The sequence below is a fragment of the Glycine soja genome, chromosome 8 (assembly GCF_004193775.1).
Source record: "Glycine soja cultivar W05 chromosome 8, ASM419377v2, whole genome shotgun sequence".
Classification (NCBI taxonomy): Eukaryota; Viridiplantae; Streptophyta; class Magnoliopsida; order Fabales; family Fabaceae; genus Glycine; species Glycine soja.
Genome location: NC_041009.1, coordinates 20,620,643 through 20,645,608, shown reverse-complemented (window position 1 = coordinate 20,645,608; position 24,966 = coordinate 20,620,643). Strand labels below are relative to the sequence as shown.

The 24,966-nt window shown below is 35.6% G+C and overlaps 2 protein-coding genes and 1 pseudogene across 4 annotated transcripts; 2 read left to right on the top strand and 1 right to left on the bottom strand.

Annotated features, from left to right (window-relative positions):
• The first annotated feature begins 85 nt into the window (after positions 1–85).
• On the top strand, positions 86–5,337 carry LOC114424434 (phosphatidylinositol 3,4,5-trisphosphate 3-phosphatase and protein-tyrosine-phosphatase PTEN1). Of its 3 annotated transcripts, XM_028391282.1 has the most exons (8): positions 88–433; positions 1,490–1,801; positions 2,426–2,602; positions 3,138–3,251; positions 3,470–3,664; positions 4,034–4,270; positions 4,482–4,583; positions 4,967–5,337. In XM_028391282.1, the coding sequence occupies exons 2-8, from the start codon at positions 1,526–1,528 to the stop codon at positions 5,117–5,119; spliced, it is 1,254 nt and encodes a 417-aa protein (XP_028247083.1). In that variant the 5' UTR covers positions 88–433; positions 1,490–1,525; the 3' UTR covers positions 5,120–5,337. The 3 variants fall into 3 exon arrangements, with proteins under 3 accessions (XP_028247085.1, XP_028247083.1, XP_028247084.1); XM_028391284.1 differs by lacking the exon at positions 2,426–2,602 and having other exon boundaries at positions 86–433; XM_028391283.1 differs by having other exon boundaries at positions 88–1,801.
• A 630-nt stretch (positions 5,338–5,967) lies between these two features.
• LOC114422677 (tRNA (guanosine(18)-2'-O)-methyltransferase) lies at positions 5,968–8,851 on the bottom strand. Its single transcript, XM_028389152.1, has 5 exons — positions 8,352–8,851; positions 7,686–7,824; positions 7,299–7,360; positions 6,961–7,099; positions 5,968–6,482 (listed from the first exon to the last, which is right to left on the bottom strand). The coding sequence occupies exons 1-5, from the start codon at positions 8,849–8,851 to the stop codon at positions 6,354–6,356; spliced, it is 969 nt and encodes a 322-aa protein (XP_028244953.1). The 3' UTR covers positions 5,968–6,353.
• Positions 8,852–10,383: 1,532 nt separating this feature from the next.
• Positions 10,384–24,966, top strand: part of LOC114424004 — a 28,866-nt pseudogene continuing 14,283 nt past the window's right edge.

Here is a 24,966-nt window from a genome sequence, read left to right as displayed (position 1 = left end):
AATTTAAATGAAAGATTTGTAAAGAGTATATACTAGTGAAGTGAATGAAAAGCAATAAAGGTATTTGATTTGGCCCCTTATGAAAGGAAACAAAACAGAAGAGAAATACAAATGGGAAAGAACAGAACAGAACAGAGCCTTTCATATGTTTTCGGTTGTGTTGTGTCCAAATTTGGAAATATATTGTGGTGAAGTGAGGTCATCATTTCCTCTAAAAATGGCAAAGCATTTCTGCCAATCCCATTCCCAAATTTTTCTCTCTTTTGTTACCAACCTAACCTATCACAACATGGGTCATGAAGGTCCTCATCATTTCATCCTCCCATTGGCTTCTCTAGGGTCTCCTACTTTCCTTTGGAGCCCTAGATTTTGCTGCTTTCTGCAATTTCAATTTCAGAGTCCTGATCTGCAGCTACATGTTCCGCTTAATTAAGTACCATCATTGATCATACCCCCTCTCTCTGTCTTTTATTTTAATTTTTCTTTGTTTTATAATGAGGCTGTGAAAAATTACATATTTGTTGATTGCAGTGATCTAGGAAGGCAAATGGATCAATTGCCCAAATGTTTTATCTTTTTGTAAAGGAAATCTAAGAACAAAAAAATTATAAAATTTGATAACTTTAACCAAACCTTTTGTTCATCTTGTACAAAATGGATCATAAATGCAATTTTTATAATTGATACTTTGGAGGATGTAGTATATCTTATTTATTGTTTTAAATTGCACGTTGCAATTAGCAACATCATGGGAAATTGCTTACGAATATGGCCACAATGCTTTGTGGAGACCTCAAAATATTGTGGTCGCAATTGTGATTGTGGACTATAGTTTAAAACCGCTAACAACCTGATGTTGCTTGAAACCTATAATTTCCGCTAAGTGATTAATATAAGAGCAACTTCTATAAAATGTTGTTTGAATTGTATTTGATCATTATTATAACATTGAAAAAGAACCAACAAAGTGAATACTTGTAATGCTTCCTTCTTGATTTTACTGAGTTAGATGAGAATGATTTTTTTTTCTCTGCACTTTTGTTGCAGTCAATTGATCAGCCATAATGGGTGTAGCAGTTGCATCACCTTCGATTGCATGAGTTCTTTGCACACCTTCATGAATATTTGTTAGAAATGTGCACCCTGCAATGGAGTACAATATGTACTATAAATCTAAAAGAATGACAAGATTAATGATATTGCAATATGTCATGTTTCTCGACATTTTTTTATGGTTGTCTTCCTCAACAACTATGATAGAGATTAGCCTCCTTCGAATTGAATTTCTTCTCTCTTGAATGTTTTTGCACCCCAACTTCAGTGGTTCTAGCAATCTCAAACTCTGTAACTCAATATTTTTCATTTTTATTTATTGGTGACATTCTCTCTTCACTTTTAGATAGTTAACTATTTTTTTTTTCTTTTAGATTGTGCATCTAACCTTTATCACTCTATTTTTTACATTACAAACTTCTTATTTTTGTCAAAGGTACCTTGTCAGTGTGGAACCTGGCATATCAACCTAATGGGGTTGAAATTTACAAAGCAGGGACCACCTAAAATTGAGGATCCAAGTTTACATAATCAAATGATCAATTACCTTACCAAGAATTTTATTCGCAACTTGGTATCTAAGCAACGAAGAAGAATGCTTATTGCTGGTTATGATCTTGACATGTCATATATCACAGACCGAGTATTAGCAATGTCATTTCCGGCACAACGTATGCGAGCAATGTATCGAAATCCTCTATGGCAAGTCAAATCTGTGTTGGACATGAGACATTATGACCATTATAAGGTGCACCTTCAACCTATGGCCATGTATAGTGCATATTATCTTCTTGTCAACCTTCAATGTGATATTGATAATGATTATCCATACTTGTGTAGTTCTGCTCTAATGTCTATGTCTATTGAACTTGTTCATGGACATTTTTTGGTTATCAATCTTTGAATGTTTTGTTCTTTAAATCAATCTTTTTTTTGTTCAATTTGTCTTTGTTATTTAATCTAGTATAGCGCATGACAGTGGTTCGTGTCTTGTACCAATCTTTCAAATGGCACTAATGTCATATTTATTTGATGAAAAAGACTAGACTTATCCCCTTGAATTCAGGCCAATTTCTTGTGTACTTGTCATACTTAGAGGCCACTTGTGGGGTATTATGATTTTAGTTTGGCATTCCTTGCTACTGATATTCAGTTTTCTTGGGCTGTTTGATGTAACTTGCATCTTCATAAAAGTGGATGACACTATTGTTACCTATTTTTGCATTTGTCAGAATATACTCTGAAGATTGGTCAAGATTGTTTTCTTGTTTGGCAATGTTAACAGATGACATTTGTACCTTTCATTCTACTTTTCTCCTACCCCACTATCACTCATTGTTATAGCTAAGGCAATCACTTCTAAAATTTTCAGATCTATAATCTCTGTATAGAAGAAAGTTATGATCCAGATAACTTCTATGGACGCGTGGAAGCATACCCCTTTGATGATAACCATGTGCCATCTCTTGAAATGATCAAAGCTTTCTGTGAAAGTGTGGATTCATGGCTGTCAAGTGACCCAAAAAATATTGCTGTTATTCATTGCATGGTATGAGGGGTCACACTTCTTATTGGATCATTAACAAATTTCAAATAAATGTTTAGAATTTTATCATAATAACTTCTGGGGATATAAATAACTCAATAAATATCATAGTGTGGCAGATGAGGTTTTAATTGAGGTGAACAACTTCAATCTCATCTTCAAATGATGCCTTGACATCTTTTCGACGAGTTCTGAAGTTGTCTTTAGGTCTGCTACTGATTGCATTAATTTGTGTGGACTTGCGACTATTCACTCTCATTGATCCTAGAAGCTTATATTTGATATTTCTTAAAGATTATGTAAATTTCTTCCAATTAAAACTATGTATAAATATGACTCCCCTAATATATGGATGACCAGTGCAATTTACAGTCTTGCAAGCAAAACTTTGGTTGTACGTTTCTAAGATTAATTATTTTGCTACAAAGAAGAGAATTCTTCAGATCTTAAAAACATGAGTAAATTACTTTCTCCTCTAGTATCTTTAACTATAAATAGTTCCATCTTTCATTTGTATTCTTTGGTTCCAATAATGCAGGCGGGAAAGGGTAGAACTGGATTAATGGTGAGTGCATACCTAACTTATTGCGGCATGTCAGCAGATGAGGCTCTTCAATTGTATGCAGATAGACGGACAACCAATAATGAAGGAGTAAGTTATGTTAGGTATAATTCCAACAATTTGAAATGTAAATCTATCTTCATTAACACAAGTTTTGGTTAATGTATCATTTAAAAAAAAATGACAATTCACTGAATGAAACTAATAAGAAATGGTTTTGAATATGAAAATAATGTGTACTCTCTTACCCCAGTGAAATTAATGAAAGAATTAAGTTCAATTACTTTTTTGTGCATATGTGGGATCAGGTATCAATACCAAGCCAGCGTCGATACGTAGCATACTGGGATAGTCTACTTTCAAATTCTGTCCCAAGGGGAACTGGAAATGGACCGACAAAGGTGAACTTGCCTCAGCCATGTGGCAGAGAATTACGGCGAATCCGGCTTTATGATACAATCAACATTGACACAATATTCTTTGTTATCTCAGAGCTACACGAGGTTAGTTCACCACAAGTTGTGATACAACAATGTTTGGAATATTGATTTATCTTTCTAGAATGGTTTATGGATCCCACATTATATTTTTATTTTCTGTTAGCAGGCTAATTTGCAGTAGCTGAGGGTAGTATTAAAACATTTGGATCAATTATATGCTAATAGTCTCATTAAGTTTGTACAACACTAGTTATTGAGCCCGATAATTACTGTTTCACAACACATCTCATCAATACTAGTACTATTTAGTTTCTCTCTTTTTCTACCAATCTCTAAAGATTCAGTTGCACCACTACGAACATCCTTAAATAATGGATTCGATATAAGACTTTGTTTTTATTTTTGTCAAGACGGGTTCCTATTTGTTTACAGATTCCTAATGAGGTGTATCGTCCACCAGTGGAAGCTTATCGTGGCTGCTGTAGACAGATTAAGAAAGGGTATCAGAGAAATAATAGTCCTCGCTATTATATCTCTATTCTTGAAGGTGATAAAGATGGAAATCAATCAGAAACAGAAGAACCTCGCATTGTAGTTCAAATGGACACAGAGAGTCCAGCAATATACCAAAAATCATGTTTGGACCATTATTTTGATAAACCTATACAAGTAAGTAATCAATGACACCATTAAATGCCCTACAAACCATTATGACTGATCAAGCAATCTAATCAGCTTTGCTCTTAGAATCCTTTCTATTAGAAAAACATATGGAACTACACAACATCTACAAGAAGTATTGCTAATGGAGTTATTTTATCCAATATCAATTTTCACTTTTGTCTGCAAATATCTGATTTGACTTTAAATTATTGGACAGGTAACAGGAGATGTACGGCTCACATTCTATGAGAAAATGATAGGAGGGCGCCTGTTCTACTGCTGTTTTAATACAGCTTTTATTAGGAACAGCTTACTACAGGTAATCTCATCTCATCCTTTATTCATGGTATTATTAGTTTTGTATGCTGATATATTAAATGGAAGGGGATTATACCTTCAAAATGACTAAAACCAAAAGGGAGACAATATTTCCTTTGTCATGGAAAATCTCTTCAAAGTGAGGCTTATATAACATAAGCATTATACCATGAGATACAGAAATATAAGTGAGTAGACAAAACAAACTAAGTTATCATGATTTTAAAATGCATGATATTATTTTTAAAAGTACAGTTGTGAATATGAAATGAACTTCATATGGCATGTCATTTGCCTTCTATTGGATTGACATTCACAATTAAATAGAGAATCCACAGTAGTGTGTTTGACTGTGTTTTCCCTTTTGTAACTATTATTTTGTAGCTCCCAATACAAGAGTTGGACAAAGTTGGGAAGAAAGGAACATCAATATGTGGCCCTGACTTCTGCTTAGAATTATTGTTTGGTCCTGCTAATGCAGGATACTCATCGTCAAGTATATCCAATGATGAATATTCTAATGATGATTCTTTATAATAATATTTCCACATATCTTTGCATAATATTAAAGGCCATGTTCAATTTACTGCTGTAGCATATTCCTGCAAAATGATCCCAACAATGAGTCCCTTGTGGTGTGATGTAGTAAGAGCATTCATTCCTCCAACTGCTTTGCCGTCTAATTTTTCATTGGCCAAAGGCATGGAGAGTAAGTGTAATTTTTGTATTGTTAGTGATTGAGTAGCATTTTGCAGAAGATGAAGTTGAGAGCATTATAATGCAAAATTTCACTAGTTTTCTTGGATTTAATTTTGATGTTTAAATTTTATTAATCACCATTCGTGTAAAAATTCATTATTGAGTTTGACTGATGATTGCAGATAAAAAAATTAGCATTCTTTCAATGATTTAGCAACATTTTAATAGTGTAATGCCCTTTTTACTGAGGGTGGATCAAAAGTAAACCCTTCTCGATAATTTAATTTTGATCATCTGAAAAAAAAATCACTGCAATTCAACCAAATTTTAGACATGTCATTGATTTTCTTTTTTGTTGAGATTCTAGGTCATTAATATATCATGTATTATTGTCAACATGTCTACCACGTGTTTCTTTAGTAAATCAAACTATCAAAGTTTAAGAGCCTATTAAAAGGTCATGGTACATAAAATAATCCTTTCAAATTGGTTATAATAGAGAATCAAATAAGAACGTATATAGTTACATTATTAAAGGTGAAAAAAAAAAGGCTTGAAACAAGAGAAGTGTGACGTGATTTCAAGAGAAAGTAATTATACTCATAAAATTATTAAAATTGACATGTCATAAGATGTAAGCGAAAGAGCTAAAAAGGAATGAAGAGGATGCCAATAATGCATAGAGATGTTACTTAAAAATAGGAGGTAAAAAATTTCCCTTTTCTATTTTCTTTTCTCATCCAAATAAAAACCATTAGATACTGTAAGGCCCGAAAAATCCACATAAATAAAATTGCAATTGCACTTTTGGCAGCATCATTCCCCCATTGCTAAGTAAAGTGGGGCTAGTAAGCACATCATTAAGGAAATATTCTATAGTCCAAACAGAAGCTGGGTGTTGGTAAGGTCCCCATTGTCATCTGTGAGCCTTGCACAGCATGCATAAGCTAATGCTAGTTTGTAGGAATCATTCAATCAATCAGAGACAATCTAGTCTCTGGTTTGTCTCCTTGCCAAGTACAGGCAAGCAGCCAAGCACAGTCAGAAGAAGTTTGACTTCCTGTTATTGCTGTTAGGTCAATGTCGCTGCTTTACGCATTGCATAATCTTCAACAATACTAATCGAACTCTTGCTATGGCGCAGAGAAAACTCTGCAAGTAGAATCTGGCATTCTTCCACTGTTAGATCACCATGACGGCCCTACAAACATTATGGAAATTTCAGTCTGCTAAATTTCAAACGGCACACAGCAAACTTTGATAATGACAGTCACTAACAAATTATAAAACCAGAGTTGAGTTTGATGTCATATAAACTTGTTTGAACAACAGATCTTGTTTAGTTATTTATTTACAGGAAATATATAAAATGGAAAAGAAAAAAGGGGAAAAACAGTGTTATTCTGAATAAGCACTTTATAGATGGCTTTGTTGATTAAAAGAAGATTGGAATATCCCATTGAAGAAAACAAATGCTCAATTGTAGTAGCATAGCAATTGGATTGTTATTAATCAAAATTGGAAATTAAATTGTTTTCCTATAGGAGCAAGCATATGATAACTTGTTTTTTCCCATCTCTACAATATCAATGTTTGAATCACAAAACCCAGATATAAGATTCAATTAAAATTGATTTGTCATTCTGCACCACATAAAGTACATAAACTAAAATCATTACCATACGAGATATTCTATCACAAACAGAGTGGTGCATGAGGATTCCCGCAGCAACTGAAACATTGAAAGAGTCCACCATTCCTGCCATAGGAATACTGCAATGCAAATCTGACAGCTCCAATGCCTCATCACTAATACCCCTGCAACAAGAAATAGCCACTGTTAAATACATACAAAACCTGAGCAGAAAGTAAAACCTAAGTTACAGGAAATATGAGAATTATTTAATATTTTAATTCAATGTAGAGACAGTTGGTTATCCTCTGACTACTAATAGTCAGCAGACTCAGTACTCCATGAACAACAAACATTGAGCATCAGGAAAATGAAGGAAATAACCTATTTTCATTCCCAACCACGATTGCAGTTGGGCAGGACCAATCTAAGTCATGAATAGAAACCTGTACACAACAAGAAAAAGGTCAGTAAACTTCACTGCATGTCATTTGAAGATTTTGCCTTGGATTTATAATATTAAACACAAATGGAGAAAAAAAGATTCATCAAATAATGAATGCAAGGCAGCAATATATACTATGATTACTGGTTGCACACAATTTCTCCAGATAAAACCATGTCATAAACATTCAACAAAATTTCAAGTTGGTGCTTTGGGGGTCAACTGCCTAACACAACCCTCACCTTTATCCAGACATTGGTCCCCTATGTACATATTTGTAACAAAGCACTGCAATGGGAATAAAAAATAGCAGAAACAAACCATACCGCATCCATTCCCACATGAGTTGTCGCAATTCGATAACCGCGTGATTTCAACATTTTAAAGCACTCCTTTGTAGAGTTCCACAGTTCAATGTCCAACCATTTCTCTGCACCCATGCTCACATGGCGATTATCTTTATACCTGCAACAAGGAAGCCAGGCAAAACATTTCAATTGAAAGCAGTCTCTTAACTGCAGTTATGGATTATAATAACAAAATCAGAACGCAACACCCCTCTTATAATCACCAGAAACAACAACAGCAGTTTCAACAATGTCCAAACAACACAGTTCATAACTCATAATAATAACACGTCAATAATTCTGAAATTCAAATCACGCATTGGCATTACTTCTGTAAACTCTAAAATGAGTAAACATCATTTTGGTTCCTGAAAGTGTATAGCGTTATCACATTAGACTATAAAACTGATCAAAATTTCTAGTTGTTTCATCCAAGTCCTTAAATTTATCTACTTACGGTCATTTTAGTCCCTAAACATAAGGGTTAAAATGGTAGTTTACTTTACACTTGCTAAAAACGATGCAAAAACATCAACATTACTGATTTAAATGGAGGCTTTAATATGAATTATGATTACACTATGACACATTCAATCTATCTAGAGTGAAAAAAAGAGTGCTACTAAAATTTCACCTCAACAACACCTTTTGTTGGCGTCACACGACACGACGTGGACGGACTGGACGCCAAGCGCGTCCGCGGACCGGAACGTGGCGGAGACGTTGCCGAAGTCGCAGAGCCCTTCCACGACGAGGCAGACCGAGTAGCTCCGGTTCCGAACCACGCTCCCGAACCTCTGCCTCCGGTCGTCGGAGATGCAGGGCGCGAGGGCCTGGACGACCTCGGCGCTGCTCAAAACGCAGCCGTTTCGGCAGCGGTAGGCGTCGAGGTAAGGGAACCAGCGAACGTGCGGCTCGTGAGGGAGAAGAGGCTTGCGGTCCATCTTCATCAGCGTGGAGACGCCGTCGGGACTCGTGAGGAGGTGCTGAACGCTCGGAGATTGGGGTTCCGGTTCTTCGAGTAGGGCTGACGTGGAACATCTCCGAGTTAGGGTTAGACGTTGGCGAGGGTGGAGAAGGGTGGGTTTGAAGAAGGAAGAGGAAGAAGAGAGGGAGAAACATGAAAGGGTTTTGCAAGCACTCATATTGCACAGTTCAGTAGTGACACATTCCTCGTTTTTTTTGGTGGATAGAGCGAAGATATTCGTTTGGGTGGAAAGGAGAGAGAGAGAGGAATTAAAGTTTTATTTAGGTAATTTACATTTTTTTTATATAAATTTTTATTATATGAATTATTGAAATGAAATTTTAATTTTGATGGGAAAAAATAACACAAATAACATCTTAAGAATTACATCGAAATATATCCTTTTTTAAATTAAAAGTAATGTAATTACATATTGTTAAAAAAATCTATTTGCTCATTGAAGTCATATTTCGCTTACATTCTAATGGTTTTTAAGATTATGTTATATGTTAGGCCATTCCCAATCATGATATCTATCATTGTATTAAAAAAAAAAAGACATGTTTGTAGAGTATCTATTGTTGAAGCAGAATCTTAAATAGGACTAGGTCCTTATATAAGCATTGGATCTTAAATAAATTGCAATATGTATATGTTTGTATTTTTGTGAAAAAAAATGATAAAATATAACATAAGTGGTTGCTTGTGAGATCCATTTATTAAAATTTGTAGAATTTTTGAATCGGAGAAGTACCGTTCTTAAATTATAAACAGTAGGTATAGGTGATGTGTAAGTGTGGGACTCATTTAAGAACCTCATACTTATACACTTATGGATTATGAGATTATATTTTAAAACTTAATAAGTATGTCGACTCAAATCTCTAAATCATATCATTCATTATTGGAGAAAAATTCAAATCATCCTAATAGCCAATAATGTGATTCTCTCAATAGTATCTTAACTGGGTCATTCTTGATAAGAAATACTTTAAATATATTCATCTCTCTACTCTATTTTTCTTGAGGACGAACATGTAAGACTTTAAACAATTAAGTTTCAATAACAAGTTTTTGACAATTATTTATTACATCCCATATATTGGTATTCATATAGAAAAAACATCCAAACTAAACTAAATTCTACTAATACCACTTCTAGTATTAGTGTCTTCTCCTCAATCCCCACTCTCAAGTATAATGTTGTTTGTAGCCAAAAAAACCCTATGTGTGTCACATTCTCTTCCTTCCTTAATTGTTGTACAATGACTAACCAATGACTATTAGCTTTTAGTTGTCCCGAGATCGACAAGAAATGATCTTATTTGATGAGTTCTATATTCTTAATTGTGCTTCAACTTTTTCTTTCCATCACACTAGTGTCAATTGCTACCGGTGATACCATGAAGTCAGCCTCACAATGTATTTAATTAGCATTTTATTTAACTAATAAAAGTTAAGAAATATCAGAGTTATGAAAAGTTGAACAACGTTACAGCCACGAGAAACAACGAAAAAGTTCAAAACCAACCAAACGAGGTAGAGAAAGAAGCAAAGAAAGACATTTTTTAATGTGTGTGTGTGTACATATGGTCTGCAAGTGTTGAATGTGCCTATAAAAATAGCACATTAAGGAAGCATATATACGAACATGATCACCAAAAGAGAAAAAGATCACAAAACTATATCAACTGAAATTAAGAAAGTAACATGGGTTTGTGTTCCTCAAAGAAAGAGAACCATGTGGTGGAAACTCTCATCCCACAAAGAGAGGACATTGATATTACCCTCCATGCCATGGTGCTTGGTTCCAATGTGGTCTTTCTTGCAACTCTAAATGCTGCAATTGAGCTCAGCGTGTTTGAGATCATTGCAAAGGAAAGCTCAGAATAAAGTGGTGGTTTCATGTCACCCAGTGAAATTGCTTCCAGGTTATTATTACCTACACAACACCACTACCACTCTGACTTGCCAAATAGGCTCGAGTGTTTGTTGCGCTTGCTTGCTAGCTACTCTCTTCTCACTGATGAGGATGGTAGCACCATGCGATTTTATGCAATCTCACCATCGAGTAAATATTTCGTCCATGATGAAAATGGTGGTGGTTATCCCACTTCATTCACATCATTTCTATGTCACCCTGTGTAGTTGAGAGTATGGTAAGTATTTTTGCTTTGCTTATTACTTAATATCATCATTTATATACATTGGTTTCCACAAAATTCTATATGATATCTAGTATGGAATTTTGTTTACTTACTTGAAATTGAGTATCTGTTCCCCCCATTTTCCTGCTAGGATTGGAAATCCTGTTGTGCTTCGAATCATTGCTATTTGTCACCATTGTAGTCAAGTATTAGTTACTAACTCGTATATATGAAAATACATATTGAAATGCTAACTTTTTTGTAACATAGGTTGAATTTTAAGGAAGTGGTTATTGATCCCGAGATTGACCTATCCAAGAAGGTTCATGGAATGTCTAAGTTTGAGTACTTTGGGAAAGAACCAAAAATAAACCACGTATGTAAGAAAGCAATGAATGATAATGCACAACCCATGTGAAAAAAAATACTTGAAGTATACACAAGATATGAGGGCATATCAACTTTGGTTGATGTAGGAGGTGGAACTGGAAAATGTCTCAAATTGATCATTGATTGAGCATTTACAGTTTAGTATTTTTCTATTTTTTTAGCTCAATCAATGATATTCTAACCTAATTTGCAATTTCAATGAATTTAGGAATTAATTCAATTGAATTAACTCTACTGACATTGATTGATCCTTCACAACTTGATCATTCTCTGCAGAACTATGATAATTTGTTTGCATTGGTTTGGTGAATTGAATTTATGATTTTGAATCTGTTTTACAACCTGTTTGTGTTTTGCAACTAAACTCTGTTTCAGTTTAGATTTCGCATTTTTGTTCTGCGTTTTTGCATTTCTTTCCAGTGCCTATAAACTATTTGTTGAAATTCCCCTTGTTGTTTGTAAGTGAATTAAAGTAGGAACGAAATTGAATCGTATCTCTAAGTCGATCTAGGTTAATCATGTACTGCATAATTTCTTAGTTTTATTTGTTTGACATATTGCATTGGTCTTGTTAGTATTGTTCTATAGAATATGTGTGAGTAGTAGAGTGTTTTACATTGATTAGCAGAGCAAAGTAGCAGTAAAACATAGTAGTAGTGCAGAGCAGTAGTGTTTGTGAATAGTGTGGTGCATTGTGTGTCACAGAAGTAAACTGTCTTGTGGACTTTCGCTACACAACTTGGTGTCCAAAGTTTATCCCCTATTACGAGCAAAACTAACTCCTTTGGGGTTTGGTTTGGGTCAAAATTCGCAAATTCAACCTCTAAATATGAGTTTCAGCTATAAGGGCATTTTGGTCATTTCACACGCGACTATCTCAATATGGACTGAAACTTTGCCGGAGTGTAGAAAAAATTGTTGCATCAAGGTGCCCTTATGAAGGACGAACATGGGTATTAGGGGTCATTTTTGCCAAATTCAATGATCTAGGCCACTTTTGGATTTTTTTTCTATTTTCATGATTTTTAAAAATCACCAAAAATCAAAAACGATTTTTAGACATTTATTGTGGTATTTTTGAATTTTTAAAAAAATTGTTTGAGGCAGTTTTCCATTTTCTATAGCATTTTAGCATATATTGTGAATAATATCCTCGTAGAGTAGTTGTTTTTTATTTCTGTCTATATTGTCACTAATGAGTTTATTTGTGCATGACTAGGTCCAAATCAGCATCCATATGATCCTAAGATAGATAAAACAATTCATAGGTTGAGTAGAAGTAATAAGAGTATAATTGTAGCTTTGCATGATAGTGTAGTTTTGGATAGTAGTATAGTACATACTGAACTCATTGTTAATTTTGTTGTTGAACCTGTTTATATTGCTTCTGATTCTGAAAAAAATTAGTGTTGATATAATGGTTGATAACAATCGAACTCTCAAGGAATTGACTACACCAGATGTTGTGTATCAACCTTGGTGTATTCAATATCCTGAGACTGAGGTTAGTTATGAGCTAAAGTCTGGACTAATCCATTTGCTGCCAAAGTTTTATGGTCTTGCAGGTGAAGATCCACACAAGCATCTTAAGGAGTTTCATGTAGTATGTTCCACCATGCGACCACATGACATTCATGAAGATTATGTGAAGATGAAAACATTCTCATTCTCTCTGGATGGTGCGGCTAAGGACTGGTTGTACCTTCAACCAGATACTATCAACACTTGGACAAATATGAAGAGAAATTTTTTAGAGAAATTCTTCCCTACATCCAAAACAGCATCCATCCGGAAAGAAATCTGTGGTATAAGGCAACAACCTGGAGAGGCATTATATGAGTAATGGGAGAAATTCAACCAGTTGTGCGCTACATGTCTTCACCATCAAATCAGTGAGTAATTGTTGTTCTAATATTTTTATGAAAGGCTGATGTTAATGGACAAAAGTATGATTGATGCAGTCAGTGGAGGCGCTTTAATTGACAAAACTCTTGTTGCTACCAAACAATTGATTTCCAACATGGCAGCAAATTACCAACAATTTGGTACTAGAGTTGTTGCACCATCCAGAGCTGCTGCAAGTGAAGTTTTTGTTTCTATGGTTGCCAACAATTAGAGGCTAGAGAATAAACTTACAGAATTGACATCCCTTGTAAGACAACAAGCCATTGGTCAACATCAGAATGTGCTGGCAGCTAATCAACCAAGGTTGTATGGTATTTGTTGTGCTTTTGATCATCCAACAGATGCATCTTTCACACTCCAAGAAACAGAATAAGTTATTGATGTTTTTTATCATGCAACCTGGATAGCCATTCAAACCTCAACAATAACAATATAATCCTTCCTCCAACAACTATAATCTGGTTAGAGAGATCATCCGAACTTGAGCTATGGTCCTGATCCACAATAGCAGCAACAAACATAACAACAACAACCATTCAGACAACAACAATTTCAAGCAAATACCAACATCTGTAGAAATAAGCTTCATGGTGATGAATCAAGTTGATTCAAGTAGTTTTGATGATAAAAATGATGATGACAAAAATCCCAAGAGAATGATTTCAAGATTGAGTCAACAAGTTCAAGATCAAGTTTAATTTCAAGTTTCATGAGAAGAAATCAAGAAGATTCAAGAATCAAGAGAAGTTTGATTTCAAGATTCAAGAGAAGATGAATTCAAGATTCAAGAGAAGAAATCAAGAAGACTTCACAAGGGAAGTATTGAAAAGATTTTTCAAAAAACAAACAGCACAGTTTTGTTTTTCAAAAGAGTTTTTCTCAAAATTTTCTAAGTTACCAGAGTTTTTACTCTCTGGTAATCGATTACCAGTTTCCTGTAATTGATTACCAGTGACAAAGTTTGATTTCAAAAGCTTTTAACTGAATTTGCAACGTTCCAATTATTTTTTAAATGGTGTAATCGATTACAATATATTGGTAATCGATTACCAGTGTATCTGAACGTTGAAATTCAAATTCAATTGTGAAGAATCACATCTTTTCATAAAATGCTTTGTGTAATCGATTACATGGTTTTGGTAATCAATTAACAGTGACAAGTTTTGAATAAAAATCAAGAGATGTAACTCTTCCAATGGTTTTCAGGTTTTTCTCAAGGTTATAACTCTTCCAATGGTTTTTCTTGACCAGACATGAAAAGTCTATAAAAGCAAAACCTTGACTTGCATTTCAATAACTTTTTCATATATTCTTTTACAACCTTTGAATCTCTTTGAACATCTTCTTGAAGTTCTTCTTCTTCTTCCTTTTCCAAAAGCTTTCTGAGTTTTCTGGTTTCCAAACTTTGTTCTTTCACAGAAAACAAAAGTGTGCTATATCTTTTCATTCTCTTCTCCCTTTGCCAAAAAGAATTCGCCAAGGACTAACCGCCTGAATTCTTTTTGTGTCTCTCTTCTCCCTTTTCCAAAAGAACGAAGGACTAACCGCCTGAATTCTTTTGTGTCTCCCTCCTCCCTTTTCAAAGAATTCAAAACGACACAGTCTGAAAATTCTTTTGATTCTTCCCTTTCCCTTAAACAAAAGATTTCAAAGGACTAACCGCCTAAGATATCTTTTGTTTCCCCTTCACAAAGTTTCAAAGGACTAACCGTCTGAGAACTTTGTCTTAACACATTGGAGGGTACATCCTTTGTGGTACAAGTAGAGGATACATATATTTGGGTTGTTGTAACTGAGAACAAGAGATGACACATCTCTTGTGGATAAGTTCAAGTGGAGGGTACATCCACTTGGTTGTTCAAAGAGAACAAGGGAGGGTACATCCCTTGTGGATCTTTGCTTGTAAAGGCTTTTACAAGGTCAAAAAGAAATCTCAAGGACCGCAGGTCGTTTGGGGACTGGATGTAGGCACGGGTTGTTGCCGAACCAGTATAAAATTCTTGTGTTTGTCTTCTTCTTCCCTACACTCTTTAATTTCCGTAGTGCACTTTAATTATCGCTTTTACTTTTGGTTAAGTTTCTATTTCTGTTCTTTACTTTCTTAACATTATAGTAAAAGCCTAATTGAATCTAGTAACATTAAGAAGGATAAGTTTTTTGATTAGTAAAGGTTCACTAATAATTAATTCAACCCCCCCTTCTTAATTATTTCAAGGCTACTTGATCCAACAACATCCTCCATTCAGACAACAACAACAACAATTCCAGCAATCTACACCTCTACCTGCATAGCCTATGCAGAATAGCAGTTCTGGACCTTCCTTGGAGGAGCTGATGAAGCAAATGGCCACCAGCAACATTCAGTTTCAACAAAATGTAAGTGCCACCATCCAAGACCTGCAAACTTAGATTGGACAGCTAGCTACAACTGTCAACCAGTTGTAGCAACAAGATTCTGGTAATATTCCCGCACAACCAATTATCAATCCTAAGGGGAATGTGAGTGTTATTACCTTGAGGAGTGGCAGAGAGCTTCCAAAGCCAACAGACGTTGGTGCAAAAATTGATCACAATGCCAAAACAGATTTCTCTACTTTTTCCTTCTAGATCCATTCCTGCAAAGAAAGTGGAGCTTGATTATGATCTTCCTAAGACTTTCAGGAGGGTGGAAGTCAATATTCCCCTCTTGGATGCCATCAAACAAATTCCAAAATATGCAAATTTCTTGAAGGATTTTTGCAGTCATAAGAGGAAGTAGAAAGGAAATGAGCAAGTGAAGATGGGCAAAAATGTTTCTGCACTTATACATAGCAAAATTGTTGTTGTTATTCCACCATCCACCTTGCTACAGAAGTGCAAAGATGTTGACACTTTTACTGTCCTTTGTACCATTAGAGATTGCACTTTTATAGATGTCATGCTTGACCTTGGAGCCTCAATTAATGTCATGCCCACATCAGTTTATAGATCATTACATCTTGGTGATTTAAAACCCACTTGTGTTGTCATCCATCTAGCCAACCAGAGTGTTTTGATTCCACTTGGAGTCATTGAAGATGTGCTGGTCCGAGTTAAGGATATGATTTTTCCAGCAAATTTTTACATTTTAGATATGGAGAATGAGTCTTCCAACCATGGGACAACATTGATCCTAGGGAGACCATTCTTGATGACAGCTAGGACCAAAATTGATGTGCATGTAGGAACTCGTTCCATGGAGTTTGGTGATGATGTTGTGCATTTCAACATTTTTTAGGCCATGAGACATGCTGAGAAGCATTCTTTTTTTCTTGTAGATATTTGTACAGATTTATTTTCTGATTTTTTTTACTTTCACGACTTTGGTTCTTTTGATTGTGCCTGTGATGATTCTGATGAGTCTACTGCTATATGTAGTATTTGTGCAGAGATTTCCTCTGCAATTCACTCTGATTGTGATGCAAGTGCAGGTTCTAAGCCTCCTATTTCTCTTCCACCAGTCGTCAACCTTCCCTTGCCTTCCACTATTCAGCCACCTTCCTTGGAGCTGAAACCACTACCTGAGCGCCTTAAATATACCTATTTAGATGATGCTTAGAAGCTCACAGTCATCATATATAGCAACCTTTCACTTGAGCATGAGGAAAAGTTGTTGCAAGTTTTGAATAGGTTTTCCTTCTTTTGGGCCTTGTATTTTGGCCATTTTAGGTTTGTAGGGTACCCTACAAATTAAGAACACCCTACCCTACGAGTTAAGGGTACCTTAATAGTATAGGATTTTAGCCTTGTATTTTAGGGCATTTTGAGTAGTCTTTGTACTAGAGACTTTTTTGCATTTTCATGTATTTTGGCATGGGGTGAGCTTAACTATTGGAGGGGTGTGTGTAGTTTCCCCCCTCTAGCATCTCAAGGAATATGCTAAGATGCCTTTGGCATATTCTTAAAATATTTCTTTGGAATATTCTTGTGGCATATTCCTTTCCCATGTGCTATAATCATGTTTTCCCTTCTTGTGGCATCTAAAAGGAATATGCTAAGATATCTTTGGAATATTCTAAGATGCCATTGACATATTGGAATATTCCTCTTAGATTCACATGAAATGAAAATGAAAGTGAATTTCATTTAGTTAGTGACCTAGGCTATAAATAGAAACATGTGTAACACTTGTTACAACTTTGATGAATGAGAGTCTTGTGAGACACACTTCAAAGTTCAACTTCTCTCGCTTTCTTCCTTTAATTTTCCATGCCACTTTCTCTCTCTCATTCTCTTCCTCCATTGAAGTTTCCTCTCTAAGCTTCTTATCCAAGACACTCTCTTGGTGGTGAAGCTCCTCCTTCCATGGCTTATTCCCTAATGGATGGAACCTCCTCTCACCATTTCTCCTTTATCTTCCGCTGCAACTCCATGGCTGAAAATCACAATTGAAAGACCTTATTGAAGCTCAAAGATCCAGCCTCCATAGAATCTTCTCAAGCAAGCTTCCATCAAGTGGTATCAGAGCAAAGAGCTTCAAGTAGGTGCTCCTTAAACCTCTATTAACCTCCATTGTTGTTTCTTCATTTTTCTCCATGTATTTTCTCACATGTCTTGTGTTGAATGTTGTTAACATGATTCTTTAGAATTCCCACCGATTAAACTTGCTATAGAAACTAGATTTGATTTTCTATGGTTCAAATTTCTTGTTCTTGTTCTTGAACCATGAATTGTGAAGTTTAGGTTCCTTTGAGTTTTGTATTGCTATTTTTTTGTGGTTGAAACCTAAACCATAAAATTATTACAAAAACATTAAAGCAGAAGAAAACCTCAAAAATCTAGAGTGACATGTTCACCTATTCTAGTTTTGTCATAGAAGTCATGTCTAGTCATGAAACTTGTCACATAAGATTTCTTATGTTGTGCTGAATTTTATTTTTCTTGTTTATTTGTCTAACTCATTTTTTCATGAGTGTATGAAATTTTTTTAGCCTATTATTTGATTTGAGTAAAATCTTTCATGTTAATTAGTCCTTAACATTTTCATGTATAATTCTTAAAGAGTCTCTGATTGTGAACCTTTTCTTGAACTTTTAGGTTTCCTTATGATTGTGTCCATTGTGAATTTGGGTTTTGGTGATTGAATTGCAGGCTGAAATTTTGATCCTAAGTGTATATTGAACTCCTAAAAATGTGGTAAACAATCCTGGTGAGTTTAACATACATATGAAAGTTGAAAGTAAGCCTAAGGCAATCAATATACCATGCTTAACAAATTCATAGCCTGAAATCACTGGTGCTAGCAACTTGAACACACAAACTTAAAAAAATTAATGGGAATTGGGCACTGCGAATTTTGAGCTGAAATTTTTACTGAATTTTCTAGATATCTGGAAAAAAATTAGAAAAAAAGAACCAAGTGATGTGGATAAAAGGAAAAAATAAGAAAAATCATAAAAGTTGGAAAGAAAATCAGTGTCCACGAAAAATAAAAATAAAAAGTGAAAGGAAAGTGTGCTTGTTGTTTTGGCTCATGATTTGTTCTATAATTAGTGTCTATTTTAGACCAATCTTAGTTCTGAAATGTCAATTGAAAAGTAGTGTGAAAACAAGTGTCAAAACTAGAGGTTTCTTTAGTCTTTCTTTTATAGTTTTTTTACTATACTCTAGAGTCATTCTAGGTTTCTCTTTAAGTCCTAGTTTGCTTTTATGTGCTTTTCATTGCTTTAATTGTTGAATAATCCTTGAAAAATTGTCTTGTTAAAACTCTATTGGTTTAGCTTTTCATTTCATTTTTTGTCTTTGGTTATTGCTTGTTTCTTTGTTTCCTCTTTTGTGAGTTTCCATATATGGATTTGGAAAGGAGGATCGGTGTCATCCATTGAAGAATTTGAGTCAAGAAGCAATGGGCCAACCACTTTAAGAGCTATTGGACTAAGAAGCACTCCAAGTTGAGTGAAACACCAAAGAGAGAATAGCCACCAAAATTGAGGATTTTTTTTTTGTAATTGGACACTTGTACGTTTACCTTCATTGCTTTCAAATTTTGTAACAAAAAGGTCTTTCATTGGAAGTGTGTTGGGAGCCTCCAATAGGTTACCAAACTTCCATTTGTTTGTAATAATTTTAGGCAATTTTTCCCTTAGGATAGTGAGTATTTTGTTGGGAACCTTAAATGAGGTCATCCAAACACTCTTAGGATCCGCCTAATTTACATTTCTTGCTTACCTTCATAGCTTATTTTCTTTACTAGTCACACCTAGTTTATCTTGTTATTGCATAATACTTCCTTCTTGTTTATCATGCTTATCTTGAGTTCTTTTGAACCCTAGCTTTTACCCTTTTGCAAACCCCAAACAAGAAAGAACCACAACTTAGGAACCAACATGAGTCATCATTCATCTAGTGTTAATGGTGAGGGTACTATTCATAAGGACCCTCTATCTAGAATATTAGATGAGTTGAGTTCCCTCAAGTTATGGAAAGAAAAAATAGAAAGAAAAGAAAAGGGAAAAAAAGGGTAAAAATAAGTCAAGATGAGAGGAAACAAATAAGGGAAGAAGAAAGAAGGAAAATACTAAAAGAGTTAAGGAAAGAAAAACATGTCTCTTATAGTAGTCATGACTCCTACAAGAGCCTAAGTGAAGAACTTAGTGACTATTATAAAGGAAGGCATAGGTCACATCCTAGACCTCACTCCCATGGGAAAGAAAAGGAAAGAAAGCCTCAAGAGGCTAACATTAACCTCTCATACTTCCATGGGAAGGATAATGTAGAGGCTTATTTAGATTGGGAAATGAAGGTTGAGTAACTCTTTGCTTGCCATCATACAAGTGAGGAAAGGAAGGTTCCTTTGGCTACCCTTAGCTTCCAAGGGTATGCCCTCTATTGGTGGACTTCCCTTGTTAGGGAAAGAATGATTCTTGGGGATCCTCCAGTAGAGTATTGGAATGACTTGAAAAGTTCCCTTAAGAAGAGGCACATCCCCTCTTATTATGAAAGGGAGCTTATGGATAAGCTCCAAAGGCTTAGACAAGGGAGTATGAGTGTTGAAGAGTATATGCAACAAATGGAACTACTCCTTTTGAAAGTTGGGCTTAGAGGGGAGGAAAGAACAAGTATTGCTAGGTTCCTTGGTGGACTTAATATGGAAGTGAGGGACAAGGTTGAGCTCCTTCCATATAGGGACCTAGATGACCTAGTAACAACTTAAAAGGAAGCCTACTTCAAAATCTTATGGCTCTCACTCTTATCCAAAGAAAGACCAAGAACAAGGCATCTTAGGGACTGCACCTTCTAAGCCCAAAGATGATAAGAAGGATGCGGAAGAAAAACAAAAGAAAAAGAAGGATAGTAAGGCCTTGTCTTCAAAGGCCAAGGGGAAGGAAAAAAAAAAGGAAAATGATTCCTTCAAGAAGATTCTTAAGAAGGAAAATCATTTTGTAACAAAAGGTGATATCAAAATAGCACTCATTCCTAAACAATCCTTCTATCTTCTCATATCAAGGGAAACCTCCCTTAGCACTGCCATACCTCTTAAGCTTGAGGTTATTCTTCAAGTAAAAGAGTTTTTTGGATGAGGGTTTAGTTCGTAAGAGCTTAAACCCATGTGCTTTGTTGGTGCTTAAAATAGGTATTATGAGGCACCAAATCCCTATGATAGGTGGTATGATGAATGTGTTGAGTGGTGCAACCCTCTTTTGTAAAATCACACATGCATCCAACATCTTCATGATTCGCATACATAGGGACTCATTAGGTAGGTTTGTTCTTATTTTTGGTTTCAATACAAACCTAAGTGCTCATATGGGACACCTTAGGTTTGTCATACTTTTTGGTAGGAGTAATAAACATGAAAATATAAAAAAAGGTATGTTTTATTACATTACTTTCCTTAATTTTTTAAATAGTGATCAAAGGGTTCCCACAGATCCTAAGAGAATAAAGGTAATTCTTGAGTGGCCCACTCCACCAAGTATAAGGGAAATTTGGGGTTTCCATGACTTAACAAACTCTTACAAAAGGTTTGTCCCATATTTTTCTATACTTGTAGCACCACTCATTGAGTTGGTGAGGAACCATGTTCCCTCATAGGAAAGTGTCCAGGAAAGGGGTTTTCAGATCTTACCTTACTCTAACATACTCAACACCACTAATATATATGTTTTTATTCTTTTTACAGGTATTGAGGGAAGAAGCCCAGAGTTTCAAGAACCTCTGGATTTGAGGTCAAATCCTTTTCAAGGGGAGGGGATGATGCAATCCTACCCCCCAAGGGTATTGGATAAAAGACTCTAAGAAGATTGAGCCAGAGATGTAGGAGAAGGCCCTAGGGTTCTCATGAGCCTTAGGATAGATTTTGGGTCCATGGGCTAAGTATGAGTCCACTTTTCTTTGTAAATATTGGAATAGGTTTTCCTTCTTTTGGGCCTTGTATTTTGGCCATTTTAGGTTTGTAGGGTACCTTACAAATTAAGAACACCCTACCCTACGAGTTAAGGGTACCTTAGTAGTATAAGATTTTAGCCTTGTATTTCAGGGCATTTTTAGTAGTCTTTGTAGTAGGGACTTTTTTGTATTTTCATGTATTTTGTCATGAGGTGAACTTAGCTATTGGAGGGGTGTATGTAGTTTCCCCCCTCTAGCTTCTCAAGGAATATGCTAAGATGCCTTTGGCATATTCTTGGAATATTCATTTCGCATGTGCTAGAGTCACATTTTTCATTCTTGTGGCATCTAAAGGGAATATGTTAAGATGCCTTTGGCATATTCTTGAATATTCTTCTTAGATTCACATGAAATGAAAATGAAATTCACAAAGTGAATAGAAACATGTGTAACACTTGTCATAACTTTGATGAATGAGAGTCTTGTGAGACACACTTCAAAGTTCAACTTCTCTCATTTTCTTCCTTTAATTTTCCATGCCACTTTCTCTCTCTTATTCTCTTCATCCATTGAAGCTTCCTCTCTAAGCTTCTTATCCAAGACACTCTCTTGGTGTTAAAGCTCCTCCTTCCATGGCTTACTCCCTAGTGGATGGGACCTCCTCTCACCTATTCTCATTTATCTTCCGCTGCAACTCCATGGCTGAAAATCACCTTTGAAGGACCTTATTGAAGCTCAAATATTCAGCCTCCATAGAAGCTTCTCAAGCAAGCTTCCATCAACTAACCTTGTTCTTAACTTTGAAAAATGTCATTTTATGGTCCATGAAGGTATAGTCTTAGGGCATTTGGTCTCTAGTAGAGGTATTGAGGTTGATAAGGCCAAGATCGATGTTAATACTTATCTTTCTTACCTTGCGTCTGTGTGGGAAGTGCGTTCTTTTCTTGGACATGTAGGTTTTTACAGAAGATTCATCCAGGATTTTAGCAAGATTGCCCTACCATTGTCCAAGCTTCTTCAGAAGGATGTAGATTTTGTGTTTGACCAGCCTTGCAAAGAGGCATTTGAGGAGCTGAGGAAGAGGCTTACCAACTCTTCCATCATGTAGCCACCGGATTGGGAGCTTCCCTCTGAGCTCATGAGCGATGCCTCCAACTACGCACTTGGGGTTGTTTCATCGCAGAGAATTGATAGACTATAACATTTCATTGCTTATGCCTCATGCACTTGGGATGCAGCCCAAGTCAACTACACCTCCAACGAAAATGAGCTTTTGACTATTGTTTTTGCATTAGATAAATTCAGATCTTATTTTCTTTGCTCCCATATTACAGTCTTTACTGATCATGCCACCTTGAGGTACTTTTGAAGAAGCTTGATGCTAAATCGAGATTGATCGGGTGGATGCTTTTTCTTCGAGAGTTTGATATTGAGATCAGAGACAAGAGTGGTGCAGAAAACATGGTTGTTGATCAATTGAGCAAGATAGAGGGACCTATTGATTCCCTCCCTATTAGGGATAACTTCCTTGATGAGCATTTGATGCAGTTGCATTCATCACATGTCACACCTTGGTTTGCTAACATTGTGAATTTGATTGTTGCATCTATTGTCCCACCACAAGCATCTAGGACTCAAATAGATAAACTTAAGAGTAATGCCAAATATTATGTGTATGATGATCCTTACTTGTGGAGGTTTGGTAGTGACCAAGTGATCCCTAGGTGTGAGCTCGATCATGAGATTCAGTTTATTCTTTAGTTTTGTCATGGCACACCTACTGACAGTCATTTTGGTCCTTAGAAGACGGTTAGAAGAATCTTAGATTGTGGGTTCTAATGACCCACCATTTTTAGTGATGTTCATAATTTTTCTACCAACTGTGAGCAGTGTTAGAGAGCGAGAAGGACCATTACACATAGGCATGAGATGCCTCAACAACCCATTATTTTTTGTGAGATTTTTTATGTTTGGGGTATTGATTTTATGGGTCCATTTCTTGTTTCTCATGGTTTTTCATATATCTCACTTGTTGTTGATTATGTTTCTAGGTGGGTTGAAGCTAAGGCCACAAGAACTAATGATTCTAAACTTGCTGTGAATTTTATGAGATCTAACATTTTTTGCAGGTTTGGTGTGCCTAAAGCCATTATCAGTGAATAGGGGAGCCACTTCTGTAACAGGTCATTGTCATCCTTGCTCCAAAAGTATGGGGTTGTGCATAGAGTTGGTACAACTTATCATCCCCGAACTAATGGGCAAGCGGAGGTTTTTAATAGAGAAATCAAGCAAGTGTTGTAGATGGTAGTGCAACCCAACAGGAACGATTGGAGCAAGCTACTTGAGAATGCTCTATGAGCCCATAGGACTACTTACCAAACACCTTTGGGGATGTCTCCCTATAGGGTGGTTTTTGGTAAGGCATGCCACTTTCCGGTGGAGATTAAGCACCGTGCTTGAAGAGATCCTCTTAGGAGCCTATGAGAACTCCAAGATCTACAAGGAGAAGTGAAGAGGTTTTATAACTCTAGGATTCTTAGGAAGGAGTTCAGTATTGGCCAAAAAATGTTCTTGTTTAACTCTCGCCTCAAGCTTATTTATGTTAAACATCAATCTAGATGGGATGAACCTTTTGTTATTACTAATGTTTTTCCCCACGGTGTAGTTGAGATTATAAATGAAGTTACTGACAAAGTCTTCAAAGTGAATGGTCACCAACTCAAGTTTTTTCATGAGAGCCCCCAAGTGGAGGAAGAATTTGTGGCGAACCTCTCTTTGGTCTTGCCAATTTTATGTGATGATGTGCCTTGAATGACACTTGAGGAGTTTCCTTTCCTTTTCTTTTATATGTTATCTCTTTGTTTGCATTTCATTACATGCTCACATTGGGGGACAATGTGCATTTCAAGTGTGGGGGGAAGGTTTAGAAAAAAAATTGTTTGTTTTCTATTTTTCGTTTTCTTTGTTTTTTGTTTTTATTTAGCTATATTCTATTTTGTCTATTTTATTGTACTTGTACGTTGTTCTATTTTTTTATTGTTTTATGTTTCATGTTTTCTGTTTTGTTGTATTTTTTTGTTTTACTTTTTTTTTTACTGTTTTACATACAGAAAATAAAAATTTTAGACTTTGCAATTGTTGTTGTCTAATGTTTTTTTTAGTTTAGGCACTTTTTCATAGGATTTCTAACTTGTATAAATTGTGAGAGATGTATTTTTTTTTTTTTGGTTCAAAGGTTTCGCGCTTGAAGTGAACCATTGTTGCAATTATGGAAGTGATAAGTAGGCTTTAAAAAAAATTGAGGTGGATCATGTGTGATAGAATGATGCCTTGTGAGTTTTAGGATTTTGTGGATGGATTGCATTATTCCATTCATGCTCTTTCATGTGTGATTTCACCCTTGTGTTGGATTACTCTAGGTTTTTCCTTTTCTTTTTTGTCATTCCTTGTTGCATATGCATTGATTGAGATGATTAAGGCCTTCTTTCTTTTAGCCACTAGCCAA